The sequence below is a fragment of the Stegostoma tigrinum genome, chromosome 3 (assembly GCF_030684315.1).
Source record: "Stegostoma tigrinum isolate sSteTig4 chromosome 3, sSteTig4.hap1, whole genome shotgun sequence".
Lineage (NCBI taxonomy): Eukaryota > Metazoa > Chordata > Chondrichthyes > Orectolobiformes > Stegostomatidae > Stegostoma > Stegostoma tigrinum.
The window spans coordinates 25,464,825-25,482,653 of NC_081356.1; the positions used below are offsets into that span (position 1 = coordinate 25,464,825).

Here is a 17,829-nt window from a genome sequence, read left to right on the forward strand (position 1 = left end):
AATATTCCAACAAAAAAGGGATTAGTATTCTCCGTTTCCCTATTTAAGGATCATCCTTAGATGAAACTGCTGCCATAAAAAGAAGTCACTTTAATAATGACAACAATTAAACATTTTGGTTAGAAATTCACCTTGCAAATAGTGTTAGTGGTATTGGATCTGCCATCTGTTTTAAACACCCTGACATGCAGTTCTACTGATGAGTATTGAACATGGCATACAACAGGCAGCCAGCAATAACACCCAAGCTAAGTTCTAATACCTTTGTCTTTGTGAGAAATCTATCAGGTACAAAATTTGGACTGTATTCCCCATCAGCATCTGCCGATTGTTTATGATGTCATGTGATCAAAAGGTAAAAGAGCATTAAACCATATATTTCCTGTCATCACAGTATCCTTCATGAAATATAGGTGACTCTGCTAATTCATGGGAGATTGTAGTTTTTTGGTGGGGCTTCATGTTGCAATCCGGACAAGTTTCACCAATTTCAGCTCCTAAAATAAAATTCTACACAACTGTTTTTAATCTGCATCAATGATAGTTTGAAGCCTTCAATTTTTAATTCCAAGACTATAGCAAGTTAAAAAAAGGACTCAAAAATAGAGGTGGGGGAAGTGCTGAACATGCTGCAAGTCCCCATTCTTTACACTGATTTTCATTTCTTTTACATTGGTTTTAATTTTATACATGCTGAGATTTTCAGGCAATTTTGGCAATTATTACAATTGGCAAAATCAATGTACAAATCTGTGTAAATGTTGGCAGTTATCACTCGGAGAAATGATTGTCACATGAGCCCAAAAAATTAAATTTCTAATGAAAATTCATATCTAAAAAATCACAACATAGTGATTAAATTTATCCAGAAAATTACTGAGGCCAGATGACAGCCTAGTTTCTCCCCAGTGTTTAAGTGGAAGAAATTACTGTTTATCCAATGCAGTATGTCTTACTAAAAAGTCTTTGAATTCATTTCTGAGGTAATGCATTTAATATCTTGTAAACCTTAAGCTGAAACCTGTGTGCATCCTTTAAAGGGCACAGTCTTTTCAAATAAGTTAGAAAAATTACTTTTTGTTAAAATCAGATGTATAACTTCTATCATTCGCAAATGATGTGATACTGGTTCAAGGCATAATTCAAATGTGCAAGGAAAGAAATTTTATGGTGATTTAGTGAAGCTATAGTGCACAGGGAGGTTGAAGGAACTCTGAACTATAACATAAATACTGAACAGCCAAACATAAATTGGATTAATGTTTTTACAGTTTATGTCAGTTTTATTTGTTTGGACAATATGTTTGAGCTCAGAAGGTGTATTGAGAAATAGATCCAGATGTTTTAATTTTACCTGCAGCACATCAGGGTTTCTTTGGAACTATGGAAGGAAACATACATAGATGTTATCTGGATGATTTTAAAAGCTAGTTGCACAATAAACTAAAAGTGACTTATTTCAAAGCCTAGAACAATATGAAGCATTTGTTTTTCCCACATGGATATATTTAGGCAACAAGAATAAGGAAATTACATTTGTGTGATGTCAAGTCTCATGGTCATTCTTACACAGGAGTCTTGTGGGGCTCGAATGGTAGCAGGAAATAGTTAATAGAATACACAATGCAAATTGTATTACTTTTGAAAGTTTTAAACATAAAGGAATGGATAAAAACTTTTCTATAGAATAAATGCTGCAGTGAATTCTGGTACCTAAAACTTTAAATAATGGAATAGTAGATTTGGGTAATGTATTACAAAACATCACTCGTTATAAACACACACCTTCCCGTTGGCTGTAGCTATTAGTGACTTATTTAATTTCTTGTGATTGAAGTCCTTTATTGTTTAGAGTCAAAATGGACAAGGAAAAGGCTCTGATCTTGAACTAAACTACGACTGTAGTATGCTTTATCAAGAGAAAATTCAACTTGATTTCCACAACAACACACAATTGTCACATTATGCATTTCAGAAAGCAAAACAAACATATTATTTTAAGTTTGAAGATTACTACTGCACTGAAATAGCACATACAGGGCAAAACCTATTCCTAAGCAAAAGTCTATACTGGTTCCTGGGTCCAGAGATACATTTATTTGACAACAGTCATTCTGGTAGTCTCTCTGGAAACTGATTATGGTTAAATATTTGGGAGATAGTAGGTCTAGGCCCAAAAAGTCAGCTTTCCTGCTCCTATGATGCTGCTTGGCCTGCTGTGTTCATCCAGGTCTACACCTTGTTACCTCTATGGTTATATATTTGTTCTCAATGTTTAGGCTTGTGTTTGATTGTTTTGATTTTTTGACCTGCACAAGCCTTCCATCCCCCACTCATTCTCAATAAACCCTCATCAACAATACAACATGCTGTTTTCAAATTAGCACTCTGCTATGCTGGAACAAATTGGCCTTTGAATCACATAAGTTGGTTTATAGCAGAGAACTTGAGTAGGAATGGTTTGAGATGGGGGCTGAGGTATTTAAGAAAACTGTGTCCAATTTTGGGCCCCACACCTCAGGAAGGACATACTGGCATTGGAGCGTGTCCAGCCGAGATTCACACGGATGACCCCTGGAATGGTAGGTTTAACGTACGATGAATGGCTGAGGATCCCAGGATTGTATTCATTAGAGTTTAGAAGGTTGAGGGGAGATCTAATAGAAACTTACAAGATAATGTATGGCTTAGAAAGAGTGGATGCTGGGAAGTTGTTTCCGTTAGGTGGGGAGACTAGGACCTGTGGACACAGCCTTAGAATTAGAGGGGGTAAATTTAAAATGGAAATGAGGAAACATTTCTTCAGCCAGAGAGTGGTGGGCTTGTGGAATTCATTGCCACGGAGTGCAGTGGAGGCCGGGACGTTAAATATCTTCAAGGCAGAGATCAATAAATTCTTGATCTCACAAGAAATCAAGAGCTTTGGGGAGAGTGCAGGGAAGTGGAGTTGAAATGCCCATCAGCCATGATTAAATGGCAGAGTGGACTCAATGGGCCTAATGGCCTTACTTCTTAAAGCGCTTATGGTCTTAAAGCGCTTTTGAAAGATCAGCTCGATTAAGTATATCAGAAAAGGAAAAAGGACCATTGGGAAAGGTTATACAAAGAAACATCAGAATTACATAAAAACAGAACAGGTAGCAAGGAGCTTACATTCAAGAAATAATGCCAGAAAATGTTGGACAGAGTAAAGCACAGATCACAATGAGAAAAATGTTCACAAGATACAGTGAAATTATTAGAAATAAAATTTAAAGAAACAGTAAGCAACAATAATACAAATAAATAGAAAGTAAAATATAACAAAGAAATTGTCACAGTTAAAGCTGTTGTGCCAAAATGAAGAATATTAAAGCTTCAACAGTGAATTCATGGCATATGCATATGCAAGGACTGATTTTAATTACCAAAGAGGGCTGAACAGGAATTTCACAGTGCATTTCCTTCCTTTTTTTTCCTAATTTTTAAAATCTCTCCCAGCAGATTAGATAATTGAGAAGGTGGATTCTCGGATTGCAGAACATTGTATTAGCCTTTGAAATGTGAGCCAGGTTTAATGAAGGAATTGGTTTTCTCCCTACTTGTCAACTTTAGACGTCCCTATGCTAGTCCGTTTACGTGACAGCCGCAACTCAGTGGGCAGCACTTTCAACTCGGTCAAAATGTTTTGGGTTCACTCCACATCCCAAAGACATAAGCACAAATATCAACACTGGCAGTTCACTCCAGCACTAAGGGAGTGCTGCTCTGTTTTCAGTTCCATTTTTTAGGTGATTTGTTAAACAACGTGCTTTTTAGGTGGGCATATAAGATTCCAAAGCAAATATTTTAATGAGGAGCCAGGGGTTCCTCCCTAAAGTCCTTGCCAATATGTATCCATCGATGGACACTGCGAAAACAGATAATTTGGTCATAATTGTGTTTCTGTTTCTGGCAACTTGCTGTCAAAATTATCTGCAGTGCTTCAAAAATTTCAAATACTTTTTGGACTATAAAGTTCTTCAGGGTGTGCATATGAGCCAGAGAAATAAGAATATTTTTCCTTCTTTCATTAACATTCAGATGCTTCCTGAACAGCCTGCACTAGAAAAGATTTTATGCAATAGTTTCCTTGGAAAGAGTTGATTTAATTTAGCTGTTCTCCTCAGAGCTCAGAATGAAGAAACTGTACAGCTATGCCATACCATCAACTATTTGTTTAATTGTATGTAGAAAAACATTTTCAAATTTTAAAAACTGATTTATCAAAATATTATGATTTGCAAAAGCTTAAAAAAATTGATTTTCTTTTCTATTTACAAAGATTTTTCCTAAGCTCATCAAGAACAGGAGATTGCATTTCTCAAAAGAACACTACTGTTAATTACTTTTGTATCTTTAAATTCTTCACAAAATTAATTAATATTAAACATCAAAAATATGTCAAGGGTCTTGAATATGTTTTAGAAAAGGAGCCCTTCTCCATCGTCAAAAACTTCAGTAAAGCTTCCTCTTCCACCATGCATGCTTCTACATGAGAACTTAGAATTAGTAGATTTAAAAGACTGAGATCTATTCAATTTACCCTCAATCATTCTGGTCCACACATGATACAAAGATATTGGTGTTTGGATTAATCATTACAATCAGTCTCTATCATTAAGACTATTGATAAAGACCTGGGGATATGAGGTGAGGATAACCCTCAATGGAGACTTTCATTTTCTCCTGAACACACTCCAATTCACCTTCCAAATTTCTCATGTACTCTCATAGCATTTTACAATGTAGAATGAAGTCATCTAGCTCATCATGCCTCTACTGGCTCATTGAACGAGGTATTCAATTAGTTCTGTGGAAGGGTCACTGGACCCGAAACGTTAACTCTTTTTTCCTTCACAGATCCTGCCAGACTTGCAGGGCTTTTCCAGCAACTTCTGCTTTTGTTCCTGATTCACAGCATCCGCAGTTCTTTCGGTTTTTATTCAATTAGTTCTATCCCTCCCCTCTTCTTCTATTTAGCATTTCAATTTTGTTATATTTTGAATAAAAACAGAAAGTGCTTGAGAAAGTCAGCATATCTGGCAGCATCTGTGCAGACAGAAACAGAGTCAATGTTTCGAGGCTGATGTGATCCCTGTACAGAACTGAAAGAATTTGAAAAATGTTTTCTTGTGTTGTAGACGGAGACAGAGAGGGAGGAGGAACAAGTGCAACAGATTGTGAAAAAGGGATTGTTGAAGGGACGAATGAGTGATAGAAATGTAAAATTCATGTAAATGAAGGTGTGAAAAGGAGAAATCAGGCCCACTCTGTTGAAAGTAAAATGAGGAGGTGTGTGTGTGTGTGTGTGTGTGTGTGTGTGTGTGTGTGTGTGTGTGTGTGTGTGTGTGTGTGTGTGTGTGTGTGTGTGTGTGTGTGCCTGTGAGAGACAGAGAGATAAGGAGAGAATGGGGCGGGGAGGAGGAATAGTAGAGGATGTAAGAGGAAAATGAATTGTTCCTCTAAATTGTGTTGTGCTTCTTTACAACCCTATAGCTGGCCCAGGAAGGAAATGTTTGTAGGGAGCAAGGTAGTTTATTAAAATGACAAGGAACTGGAAGGTTGGAGTGATTCCTATCAGAAATGCAGAGGTGTTCCACAAAGTAGCCAACCAGCTGAGATTGGTCTCTCCCGTGTAAAAGAGACTACATCATGAGCAGTGAATACAGTAAACTATATGAAAGAAGCATAAGTAAAAAGCAGTTTCACTTGGAAGGTGTGTTTGAGGTCTTGGGCAATAAGAAGGGACAAGGTAAATGGGGAAGTGATACATCTTCTGCAACTGCATGGGAAGGTGCCATGGAGCAGTGAGAAAATATCAGGAGTGATGAAAGAGTGGACCTGGAGGAAAACAAAGGAAATAATCCCTGTGGAATGCTGACAGTGGAGGAAAGGAGATAATGTGCCTGGTGGCAGCACCTTACTGGAGGTGGCAGAAATGGCAGCAGATAAACCTTTGAACTTGGAAACTGATAGTGAAAAATGAGAATAAGTGAAACCCTATAATGGTTGTGGAAGGAAGGAAAGGGTGGGGGCAGAAGGAAATGGGCCAGGCAAGGCTGAAGGCCTTGTTAACCACAATGTAGGGGATTCCTTATTTGAGGGAAAAGGAGGTCATTTAGGCTGGCAGCAAGTGGCATCACCGGAATAGATGAGACCATGTCAGGAAAGGGCAATATACCTAACTAGATCCTTCTTTTGATTCAAATTAGATTAGATTCAATGGAATAAAATTAAATGCCCTTGGACCTACTCCCTTTAGCAGAAATTCAAGGAAGTTAAATTGGGAAGTATATCTGATCACAGCTTGAGGTGCAGAGTTGCACAGTTAAAATTCTTCATGCACCAACTATTTTATAATTCTCATCTCATTTTCAAATTCATCCGCAATAAATTCTGGAATAGCCTTCCTAAACCTTTCCACTCTTTACCTCTGATTTGTCCTTTGGTGCTCCTTAAAACTGATCTCTTTGACCAAGTATCTCAAAGTGCTTTACAACCAATGAAATACAAAACAAAATATTGAAATTATATCATTTGAAGTTGTAAATAACTATTTTGAATAATTGTTGCTGTGATTTCATTGGAGTACAAATGCATTTTTGGAGGTGGTCCTATTTCTTCATGGAAAACTGGGAAATGATTCCTGTCTTTGTTGAGATATAAATTACAGCAATTTTCAGATTCTGTAGAGATTGGAAGAAACAATCTCCAAGTCATTTAAAAAAGGTGTAATAACTCCACTAGTGCAAAGATGTATTAATTCAGCATGATAAATTTAATTGGAAAAATTTCCATTTTCAATATGGGAAAAAATATGACATAATATGGGTGTGAAGATACAAGATTTACAACACAGCCACATTGAAATTAACTAACTACTTTTTCACTGATCACTTGACGTGCAGTAGCATACCAGGCTACCAGCCAACTTCCAGAACATGGAAGTTGTGTAGATAGGTGCTAGTGGCCAACATGTACACAATGAGTGGAAAGGGCTATTTCCAAGACATGAAACTCTGTGGCTCTATAACTGTTCATAAATGTTAGCATGTTGGAAATTTGACAGAATTTTTATATCAGTAAAGTGCTTGATTCCCAATTAACCACTGAAGAGGTATATTGTAACGTTTAACTGCTCAGCTCTTCAAACATACAGGAAGAGATTGTGCAAAGATATATATTACTACATTAATTTGATCATCTCTATCTTACTTACAAAACAAAATCACATTTCACGCTAGATTTAACCTTCAGTATCAACAATTAAGGATGATCTGATTGTGGTGTTTAAGATGTTTAAAAGATTTGATGGATTACCTGGGAGAAACTATTTCCTCTGATTGTGGAGGTGGGGTAGTATGAGGAACAGTTCGGAACAAGTGACATAACATTCAATTAAGAGCCAGGCCATTTAACAGTAGTGTCAAGAAACACCTCAATTATATAAAGGCTAGTGGAAATATAAAACTCCCTCCCTCAAAAAGCTGTAGATGCAGTTGAAAATTGAAAGATTAATAAAGATTCTGCAGTGATAGATAGAGAGGTTAAGCAAGTGGCAAAAATGGAATATTACATAGGAAATTATGAAGTTATATACTTTGGCTGGAATGGAGAATTGAATATTATTTAAACAGAGAGAGATTGCAGAATACCATAGCACAGAGGGATTTGGCAAGTTCTCATGCATAAATAACAAAAAGCCAGAATCCATGTTCAGTGGATAATAGGGTAGGTGAAATGTTGGTCTTAATTTTGAAGGGAATGGAGTATAAAAATAGGGAGGTTTTGCTACAACTATTCAAAGTGCTCGTTAGACCATAGCTAGAGTGCTTTGAACAGATTTTTAGGTCCCCTTTTGAGGAAAGATATACTGGCATTGGAGGCAGTCCAAAGAAGTTTCACTAGGCCGATACCAAGTACGGAGGGGCTGGCTTGTGGTTGGGCCCTTACTCATTAGAACTTAGAAGAAAGAAAGCTGAGCATTTTGAAACATGCAGAATTTTTAGAGACCTTGACAGGGTAAATGTGGGATGGTTGTTTCCCCTTGTGGGAGAGTTTAGAGCAAAAGAACATAATCTTAGAATAAGTGTTGCACACTTACTGCAGAAAGAGATGCGGTGGAATTTCTTTTCCCAAAGTGAATATATGGAATTCCTTATCATTGAGGAATGTAGAGATGGAGTCATGAAGCATGTAGAAGGCTAAATAGATAGATTTTTAATCTGTAAAGTAATCAAGGATTATAGGCAATAGGCAGGAAGATAGAGCTGACTCGATGGGCTGAATTGCCTGTTTCTGTGTCTGTGTCTCATGGCCTTAATGTTAAGGGATACAGAACTAATGTAGGTAACTAGTGCCAAGATACACATCAGTCTAAGATCTAAGAGTTGTAAAATAGGCTCAATGACTGAGATACTCCAGTTCCAATGTTCTTCATTCATCAAGTGGAGAGACAACCCGAGTTGAGCAGTGGCTACAAAAGGATAACCCTTAGAAGGATGCATCAGCTTCGTGAAACTACACTGGCCTATGTACTACAATTCATATTATATAACACCTTTAAGATAATAAAACTTTCCAAAATCTTTTACAGTAGTTTAATGAAACAAAACTCAAAGCCTGGTTTCATAAAAATTAGGTTAAGTGATCAATACATTGGTCAAATGTATTGTAATGTCTTAAAGGAAGGAAGAGGGGCAGAGACCTAAGGGAAGGAAATTGTAGAACTAAGAGCTTAAGCATCTGAGGGCATCTCTGCTAGTTGAAGTAACTAAAGTTGGGAATGCTCAATAGACCAGAATTGTTGGTATACAGAGATTGAGGTGGGGTGGGGGAGAGTGGCATAACAGAAGAAAGTGAGGGTTCAATTGTGGCACTAATGCTGAAGGACATTACACAGAGGGGGAAAGAAGAGGTCATTGGAAGAATTTAGAAACAAGAGTCAGGAAGTTAAGATTGAGGCACTGCTGGAATAGGATCCTATGTAGATCAGCAAGCACATGGAAGAAGGGGGATTTGATATTGGTTAGAGTTAAATCATGGAGAGCAGTGTTTTTAATGTCCTCAAGGTATTTAAAATGACTGCCAGAGTTTAGGATATGGAAGGACAGCCAAGAGCACATTAGAGTAATCAAATCTAGAGGTTACAAAGAAATAGACAAAGGTTTCAGCAGAAAATAAGCTGAGGAAAGGTCAGAGTCAAATGATTTTAATGATGGATGTCTAGGAAATTCATTCTTTGGGTCTGATGTAAATGAATTATGTAAATAGTCTGGCTAATCAACAGATTGTTTCTACAGGGAAGAGTAGAGTTGGTGCCAAGGAAGTGAAGAGGACCAAAGATAATGACAAAAACGGGAACTAAACACTAACTGCAAAATACAGTAAGTCATAGACAGAGCACTGCAGTTCCACAGTCAGTGGACTAGATCCAAGTTCTTACCATGTTTTAGTGGGATTACTGGCAAATAACCAGGAGGGCCCTATTCTCAACAAAGTGGACCTAGAACCCCAGGCAACGTCAAAATATTTGAAATTATTTTCAGCCAATGGATGGTCACAATTCACCTTGCCCTGAAATCCCTACCTTCAAAGATGGTGATACTCAGCCAATTCACTTCAGCAAAGCCTCTGGGCATCAATAACTAGATAAACTGTGTTGAATAAGCCTTGCAAGGCAAAACCAGTCACGCCATCTGAGTTAAAGTATTTCAGTGAATTTACAATAATGACGTCTATCCTTTCATGTTGAAGACTGCTCAGGAGCGTCCAATCCACAAAATGCAGGTCAAATATAATGCTATTGATTGCTGTTCTTTTCACCGTCTTCAAGGTGAAAGGAGGAGGCATCAACACTCACATCATGAACTTGCACCTACTAATTCCGGTAAGATGGATCTGGAGTAGGGCTTATGAGCCCAAGGCGTGTTCTTTCTTTGTGCTTTTATTTTTGTTTCCCTTCTTTTTCTCTCTCTGTTCTTGTTTTACTTTCTCCCCCTCTTACCTCTTACTTACCTCTTGTGGAAGAGCCCCATCACGCAACAGCATTTGCGGCAGCAAACAGGCCTAATGGGGACTCAAGGTGGCAGAGGCGAGATTGGGACCAGTATGGGGCTGTACGGCAGTGGCTGCATCGCCAAGGTGGAACCGAAGCATACTCATGGCAGTAGCAGATTCATGTTTAGGCCAATGTGATACCTGGTGGCATCAGTGGCATCTGTATTGGTGAGATCCAGTGGGGACTCATGGTGGTGAGGGCATTAGTGGAGATGAGATGGCACTGAAGAGTGGTGACTTTCCTTCCAGTGGTGACATGGCAGAGAAGGGGACTCATGCCTGGCCACCAGGCCCATGGCCCATGGTGGAGCACTTAACAAGAACTGTAAAGTTGAACACTTTTCCTTTATTCTATATTTTGGTTTATTTTTCTGTGATTTAAGATGTTACCAGAGAGTGATGATACTATATAACACTTCTCACTGTATTTTGTAACAAAATACCTGTGACAATAAATAAATCAAAGCCAATTGTAAGAACATGCTGTCAATTTTGTTTCAGCAGTGAGCTAGACATAAAGATAAAAGTTCAGTATGGGAGCTGCTCTCAACATCAAGAAAACATTTGGCCAAGTATGACAAAGACTGAGTAACACTAAGCTTATTCCTTGATGTGTATCAAAGTCACCAGAGGTTGGATCGCGCCATGAAGCGTGTTGGTTAGGATTTCGGAAACCAATTCGAATAACACGAGCACTCAGCAGCCATTCTATATCAGCAATGGAATATATTATAGCTGCGTTTGACAACATCTCCCAGTTTATGACCTCTACCATCCGAAACGATAAGAATGGTAAGATCACTGGTATATGTTCACCTCTAAATCACTGGCCTTTCTTCGCGATTAATGGAACGTTCGCCTCGAATTACCTAACATTTTTATAAGCGCCTTGTCAGCATAAAAAAGCGCACTGGATCAAGGCGAACACAACTTCAGGACACTTACTGATGGTAATAAAAAATGTTTTATCACCATTAATTCTGGTTTAAACTTCACCTGTTGAGAGACGAGGCAACTTCCAAAAGAACTCAAAGCCCATTATACAAAATACTTAAGCGGGGATGATGAAAAGAAGGGAGAAGGAATTTGCCTTTTATAGCACCATTCACATGCTTAGACTGTCCCAAAGCGCTTTTTAGTCAATAATGTACTTTCAAAAGCAATAATAGTAATAAAGCCACCGTAATAAGGCACACACCAAGTGAAATTTTCTTACGATTGCACGCATGTCGAACAAGAGGTTAGGCAGAGTTGCAAGTGATGTGCCTATTTACTCTTTTAGGGAGCATAAACTGCAGCTAACTAATGACCTGCGCTGGGAAGCCGCACGCAGTGTGTAAACCATGCTGTGTGCATAATTAAGAAACGCATTTTTTTAATGAAAAGTAGTGTCAGATAATCTATTTTTCGAAATATTTGTAATATTGGTCCAGACATGGACTCTAGCTACTTGAAGTAGTTAGTGAGCGATCCATTTAAATGTATTTTAATAAACAAAAGCAACACACAATAGAAAAATTGCCACGATTCGCCTGTTGACATTTGGTAAAACGAGATCGATTGTAATCCCATTAAAACATGACTGCTAAACACATTCGTCAATAAGGCAAGTCGAGGTGAAAGTCGGCGGAAAGTTTTATCTCACAAAATTAGGCACCTTTAAAATTGCCGCGAAAGCCGTTACATCAAAGCATTTATTCCAAGTTTGCAATTAATACGACTCGCTTCTGAATTCCTACAGAAACAGAGCGTCCCTGAAGTTGGATTAACCTTTATAAAGCAAGACTGAAAAGGAACTTCCTTTGAACACGCATTTTTTCCAAAAGTATCTCTTTTACTTTAACGGGCCCTACACCACTTTTCTCAAATATTTGTAACGTTCACCACGTTCTTTAACAATTTACTGCGCCTCTTGATTCACCTTCAATGGAATAGAGCTTTAGCAAGTTCACTTTCATTTTTTAAAAAGTAGAGTTTTAAACGTGTTTTTAAGGTCTCAATTCGAAAAAGATGTAAGGCGGTCTTACCTGAATTTGACAAGTAGTAAAACTGAATTATCAACATTCCCAATAAATCCATGACTGGATTCCCGGAGTTCCCAATCACCTTCACATTGCTGCCTTCTCCCGTTACCTCTAAGACTGTAAGCAGTTTAAATCACTTTCTCTGCGTGCACTGGAGTCCTCGTTGATAGCTGTAAACGAACAATTTAAATATCGCAATTGAGGGGATCGAAAGACTCGCTGATTGTTCCCAAATCCAGTTCAAATAAGGCGGATTCGGGGTTACTCAACGCCAGGGAGTCGATGGCTGTTCCTTTTTCCTGTTTCCTGTGGGAATCGGAGAGCCAGAGGCAGGAGTTGCAGCTCACACACAAATTCGTGTACTCTGGTTATCTTGAAAGTGTAAACGACACAAGAACTATCAACAGCAACTTGGAAGCCTATCGATAAAATGTGCAAATGTTGCTATACGAAACTTTAGACAGGAGGAAAAAAGACCCTAAGGATCATTCAAGTTTCATTAAGACATTGGCTTCTCCCTTAAGAGTGGGAAAAAAAGAGACGGAAGAATTGAATGGAAATACTCGAAACATAGCCCACTCCTAAATATAGCTGAATATGGGTTTAACTTATCGGTTTTATATAAAAGATGCTTTACGTTGTCCGAACTTGGGCTTGACGACCACTTTTAAAAATGAAAGTATGTTTCATGCTTTGTCATGCTGCTGTTCTTTTTGCAACTTCCAATCTACCACCACTCAAGCGTGAATGGGGTGAGCAAATGAATTTAGGTAAGCAAGTCGAAAAAGCAGGAAGAATCTTGACGACGTTGTATCAGGTTCTGTTCAATTTGATTCAACACCATCCCATTGACTTATTCCATTAGTAAAGAAAGCCATTTCGAATCATGTAATCATTTTTAGTTCAGACTCAGCCCATTATAAGTTGCTGTTGCAAGCAGGAATGTAAAATTGCTGATAACTATACCAGCTGGCATCCTTATCTTAAGGGCCAGATTTTCTGTGCAAAAATTTGGGATTATTTTCTAGTTGCCTCCTCCAATTATTTATCCCATAAATGACTACTTAAATAGAGTTACGAATAAAATTGATAAATAAAAAATTTAGCATTCTTATAGGACAAGCCGTTCATGCCAAAATACAAGACCTGGTCAATGTCCAGGCTTAGACTGAGTGAAAAGTAACATTTGTGCCAAACAGTGCAAGGTAATGATAGTCTCCAACAAGATAGAAGCTATCACACTTGACATTTAACAGCATTACCACCATTGACTCCCCATGAACATCTTGGGGGTTACCATTGAACAGCAGACTACCAACACTGACTCTTAGGCCTGCAGAAGCAGCCATTTACCCAGCAAACATGGGAGGTGCACTGGCCTGCAGATGAGACTGAAACAAGTGTTCTCAAGTTCCTGCCCTCCCTCCCCCCAGCATATTCATGGCAAATTCACAAGTCATTGAAAACAAGCTGGGTGAATTTAAAGTTAGATTCATCTATCAAAGGTAATTGACAGACTGCTGTGTGCTGTCTTTTACAGAAACAAGGCTCATCCTGCTGCACCTGACTGTACCTTCTATAAGACCATAAGATACAGGGGTGGAAAAAGGCCATTCAGCCCATCGAGCCCACTCCACCATTTAAATCATGGCTGATGGGCATTTCAACTGCACTTCCCTGCACTCTCCCCATAGCCTTTGATTCCTTGTGAGATCAAGAATTTATCAATCTCTGTCTTGAAGGCATTTAATGTCCCGGCCTCCACTGCACCCCATGGCAATGAATTCCACAAGCCCACCACTGGCTGGTTGAAGAAATGTCTCCTCATTTCCGTTTTAAATTTATTTCTAATTCTAAGGCTGTGCCCACAGGTCCTAGTCTCCCCACCTAACAGAAACAACTTCCCAGCGTCCACCCTTTCTAAACCATACATTATCTTGTAAGTTTCTATTAGATCTCCCTCAACCTTCTAAACTCTAATGAATACAATCCCAGGATCCTTAGCCGTTCATCGTACTTTAAACCTACCATTCCAGGGATCATCCATGTGAATCTCCGCTGGACACGCTCCAGGGCTAGTATGTCCTTCCTGAGGTGTGGGGCCCAAAATTGGACACAGTATTCTAAATGTGGCCTAACTAGAGCTTCAGAAGCACATCGCTGCTTTTACATTCCAACCCTCTTGAGATAAACAACAACATTACATTCGCTTTCTTAATCATGGACTCTACCTGCAAGTTAACTTTTAGAGAATCCTGGGCCAACACTCCCGGATCCCTTTGTACTTCTGCCTTACAAATTTTCTCACTGTTTAGAAAATAGTTCATGCCTGTATTCTTTTTTCCAAAGTGCAAAACCTTGCATTTGCTCATGTTGAATTTCATCAGCCATTTCCTGGACCACTCTCCTAAACAGTCTAAATCTTTCTGCAGCCTCCCCACCTCCTCAGCACTACCTGCCTGTCCACCTATCTTCGTATCATTGGCAAACCTCGCCAGAATACCCCCAGTCCCTTCATCCAGATCATTAATATATAAGGTGAACAGCTGCGGCCCCAACACTGAACCCTGCGGGACACCACGTGTCACCGGTTGCCATTCCGAAAAAGAGCCTGTTAGCCCAACTCTCTGCCTTCTGTCAGACAGCCAATCCTCAATCCAAGCCAGTAGCTCACCTCGAACACCATGGGCCCTCACCTTGCTCAGCAGCCTCCCGTGAGGCACCTTATCAAAGGCATGGTGTCCTCAGACAAGGCAAAAGGGTGAGGGGCCTACCTCTGAACTAATGCCTTTTGGTGCTCAGATGTCACAACCCTGGCGAGTTACTGCTCCCCATCCCTATAATATCTAATGGTGAAGGGCCATCTGTACTACCTGCTACAGGAGTTCACTTCTGCTATCCTGGCAACAGTTTACATCCCACTCATCACTGAAGTGGAAAGTGCACTTGATGAACTATACATCACCACAAATAGCTTTGAGATGGAATACCCAGAGGACTAGCTCAGTGTTGTTGGTGACTTCAACCAGGCCAGCCTCAAGAATGTGCTACTAAGATACCATTATCACATTTCCTGCTCCACCAGAAGCTCACTTTGGACCATTGCTATACAACCATAAAAGATGCCTACTGTTCCATACCCCACTTGCATTTTAGTAAATCAGACCATAAGGCTGTGCTCATTCTCCCAGCTTACAAGTAGAAACTGAAGTGTGTGGGTCCACTACAGAACGTCATACAGTGTTTATCTGAGTTAACTATTGAGCTCCTATGTGACTGCTTGGACTTGGTACACTGGCCCAAATGGAACAACTCTGTGGCCAACCTAAATGAGTATGCTACTGTCACAGGCTTCATCAATAATTGTGTAGAGGACTGCATGTCAAAGAAATTAATCTGAGTGCCACCAGAAACCGCAGATGAACTGGGAGATCCACTTCCTATGGAAATCCCGGTCTGAGATGTTCAAGTTGGGTGACCTTCATCTATACAGGAAATCTAGGTACGATGTTCACGCAGCCATCAGAATTGCCAAGAGATAATACCAGACCAAACAGGAGTCCCAGACTAACCATACAAACGCACATCAATTGAGAAAAGGCTTACACAATATAATAAGCGAGAAAATAAAGCCGAGTAGACTCACTGGCAACAATGCATCCCTCCCCAATGTGCTCAATGCATCCAATGTTCATCTTGAACAGGGGGACAGTGAAATGGTGCCACCTGCCCCAACAGCCTTGGGTGCACACATAACCACACTCAGTCAGATCAGCCTTCTTGCGAGTTAAGGCATGGAAAGTGACTGGCTTGGAGTCCCTGGCTGTGTGCTCATATCCTTCATGGACCAGCTGGTGGGAGCATTTGCAAACATATTTGATCTCTCCTTGCTTTGATCTGAGGTCTCACTTGCTTCAAGGTGACCACTATCATCCTGTACCAAAGAAAAATCAGGTAGCATGCCTTATTGACTACTGCCTGATGGCTCTGACATCCATCTTTATGAAGTGCTTCAAGAGGTTAGCAATGGCACATATCAACTTTGGCATCCCAGATTGCCTTAATTCATTACAATTCACGTGCTGTCACAACGGGTCCACAGTAGATGCCATTTCCCTGGCCCTACACTTATCCCTGGAACATCTGGATAACAAGGGCTATGTCAGACTCCTAATTACTAACTTTGGCTCTGCCTTCAACACCATAATTCCAACCAAGCTCACCTCCAAACTCTGAGACTCAGGACTCTGCTGCCTCCTTTTCAACTAGATCCTTGGCTTCCTGACTCAGATCGCAATCAGTAAGGACAGGCGACAACACCTCCTCCACAATAATCCTCAAAACCAAGGCACTGTAAGGCTGTGTACTCAGTCCCTTACAATACCCCTTATTCACTCATGACTGTGTGGCCAAATTCTGTTCTAATTTACAGGTTTACTGTTGACGCCACCATAGTGGTCAGTTCTTAAACAATGATGAGAGAGAATACAGGAAAGAGATAGAAAGCTTAGTGGAATGGTGTAAAGACAACAGTTTCTTCCTCAATGTCAGCTAAATGAAGGAGCTGGTCATCATTTTCAGGAAGTGGAGTGGAGGATGTGTCCCTGTTTGGACTGATGGTGCTGAGGTGGAAATGGTCAAGGTCCTCAATTTCCTAGGAGCAAGTATCACCAACAATCTGTTCTGGTCCATCCATATCGATGGTCAAGAAAGCACACCAATGCCTCCACTTCCTCAGAAGGCTAAGGAAATTTGGCATGTCCACAAAACCTTATACCAATTTTTATAGATGCACCATAGAAAGCATCCAATCTGGATACATCACAGCTTGCTTTTTTTCTGATGTAGGGTCTAGACCTGAAACGTCAGCTTTTGTGCTCCTAAGATGCTGCTCGGCCTGCCATGTTCATCCAGCTCCACACTTTGTTATCTGTTGATATGACAACTGCTCTGCAAGACTACAAGAAATTACAGGAAGTTGTGAATGCAGCTCAGCCCATCGTGCAACCCAGCCTTCCATCCATTGACTCCATCTATATTTCTGCAGCCTTGGGAAAGCAGCCAGCATAATTAAAGGCCACTCCCAACTCAAATATTCTCTTAAATCATCTTTCATTGGACACAAGATACAAACATTTGAAAACATGCACCAACAGATTCAAGAACAGCTTCTTGCCTGTTATTAGAAATAGAACACTACAGCACAGTACAGGCCGTTCGGCCCTCGATGTTGTGCCGACCTGTCATACCGACCTCAAGCCCATCTAACCTACACTATTCCATATACGTCCATATGCTTATCCAATGACGACTTAAATGTACCTAAAAGTTGGCGAATCTATTACTGTTGCAGGCAAAGCGTTCCATTCCCTTACTACTCTCTGAGTAAAGAAACTACCTCTGACATCTGTCCTATATCTTTCACCCCTCAATTTTAAGCTATGCCCCCTCATGCTCGCCATCACCATCCTCGGAAAAAGGCTCTCCCTATCCACCTTATCTAACCCTCTGATTATTTTATATGTTTCAATTAAGTCACCTCTCAACCTTCTTCTCTCTAACGAAAGCAGCCCTCAAGTCCCTCAGCCTTTCTTCGTAAGACCTTCCCTCCATACCAGGCAACATCCTAGTGAATCTCCTCTGCACCCTTTCCAAAGCTTCCACATCCTTCTTATAATGCGGTGACCAGAACTGTACACAATACTCCAAGTGCGGCCCCACCAGA

The 17,829-nt window shown here is 39.9% G+C and overlaps 1 protein-coding gene across 1 annotated transcript in view; it reads right to left on the reverse strand.

Annotated features, from left to right (window-relative positions):
- The window catches only part of tek (TEK tyrosine kinase, endothelial), a 95,912-nt gene extending 83,324 nt beyond the window's left edge, over nt 1-12,588 (reverse strand). The window contains exon 1 of the mRNA XM_048526822.2: nt 12,108-12,588. Coding sequence (XP_048382779.1) covers nt 12,108-12,159 — 52 coding nt within the window. The 5' untranslated portion in view covers nt 12,160-12,588. The remainder of the gene's footprint in view (nt 1-12,107) is intronic.
- Between the last annotated feature and the right edge of the window lie 5,241 nt (nt 12,589-17,829).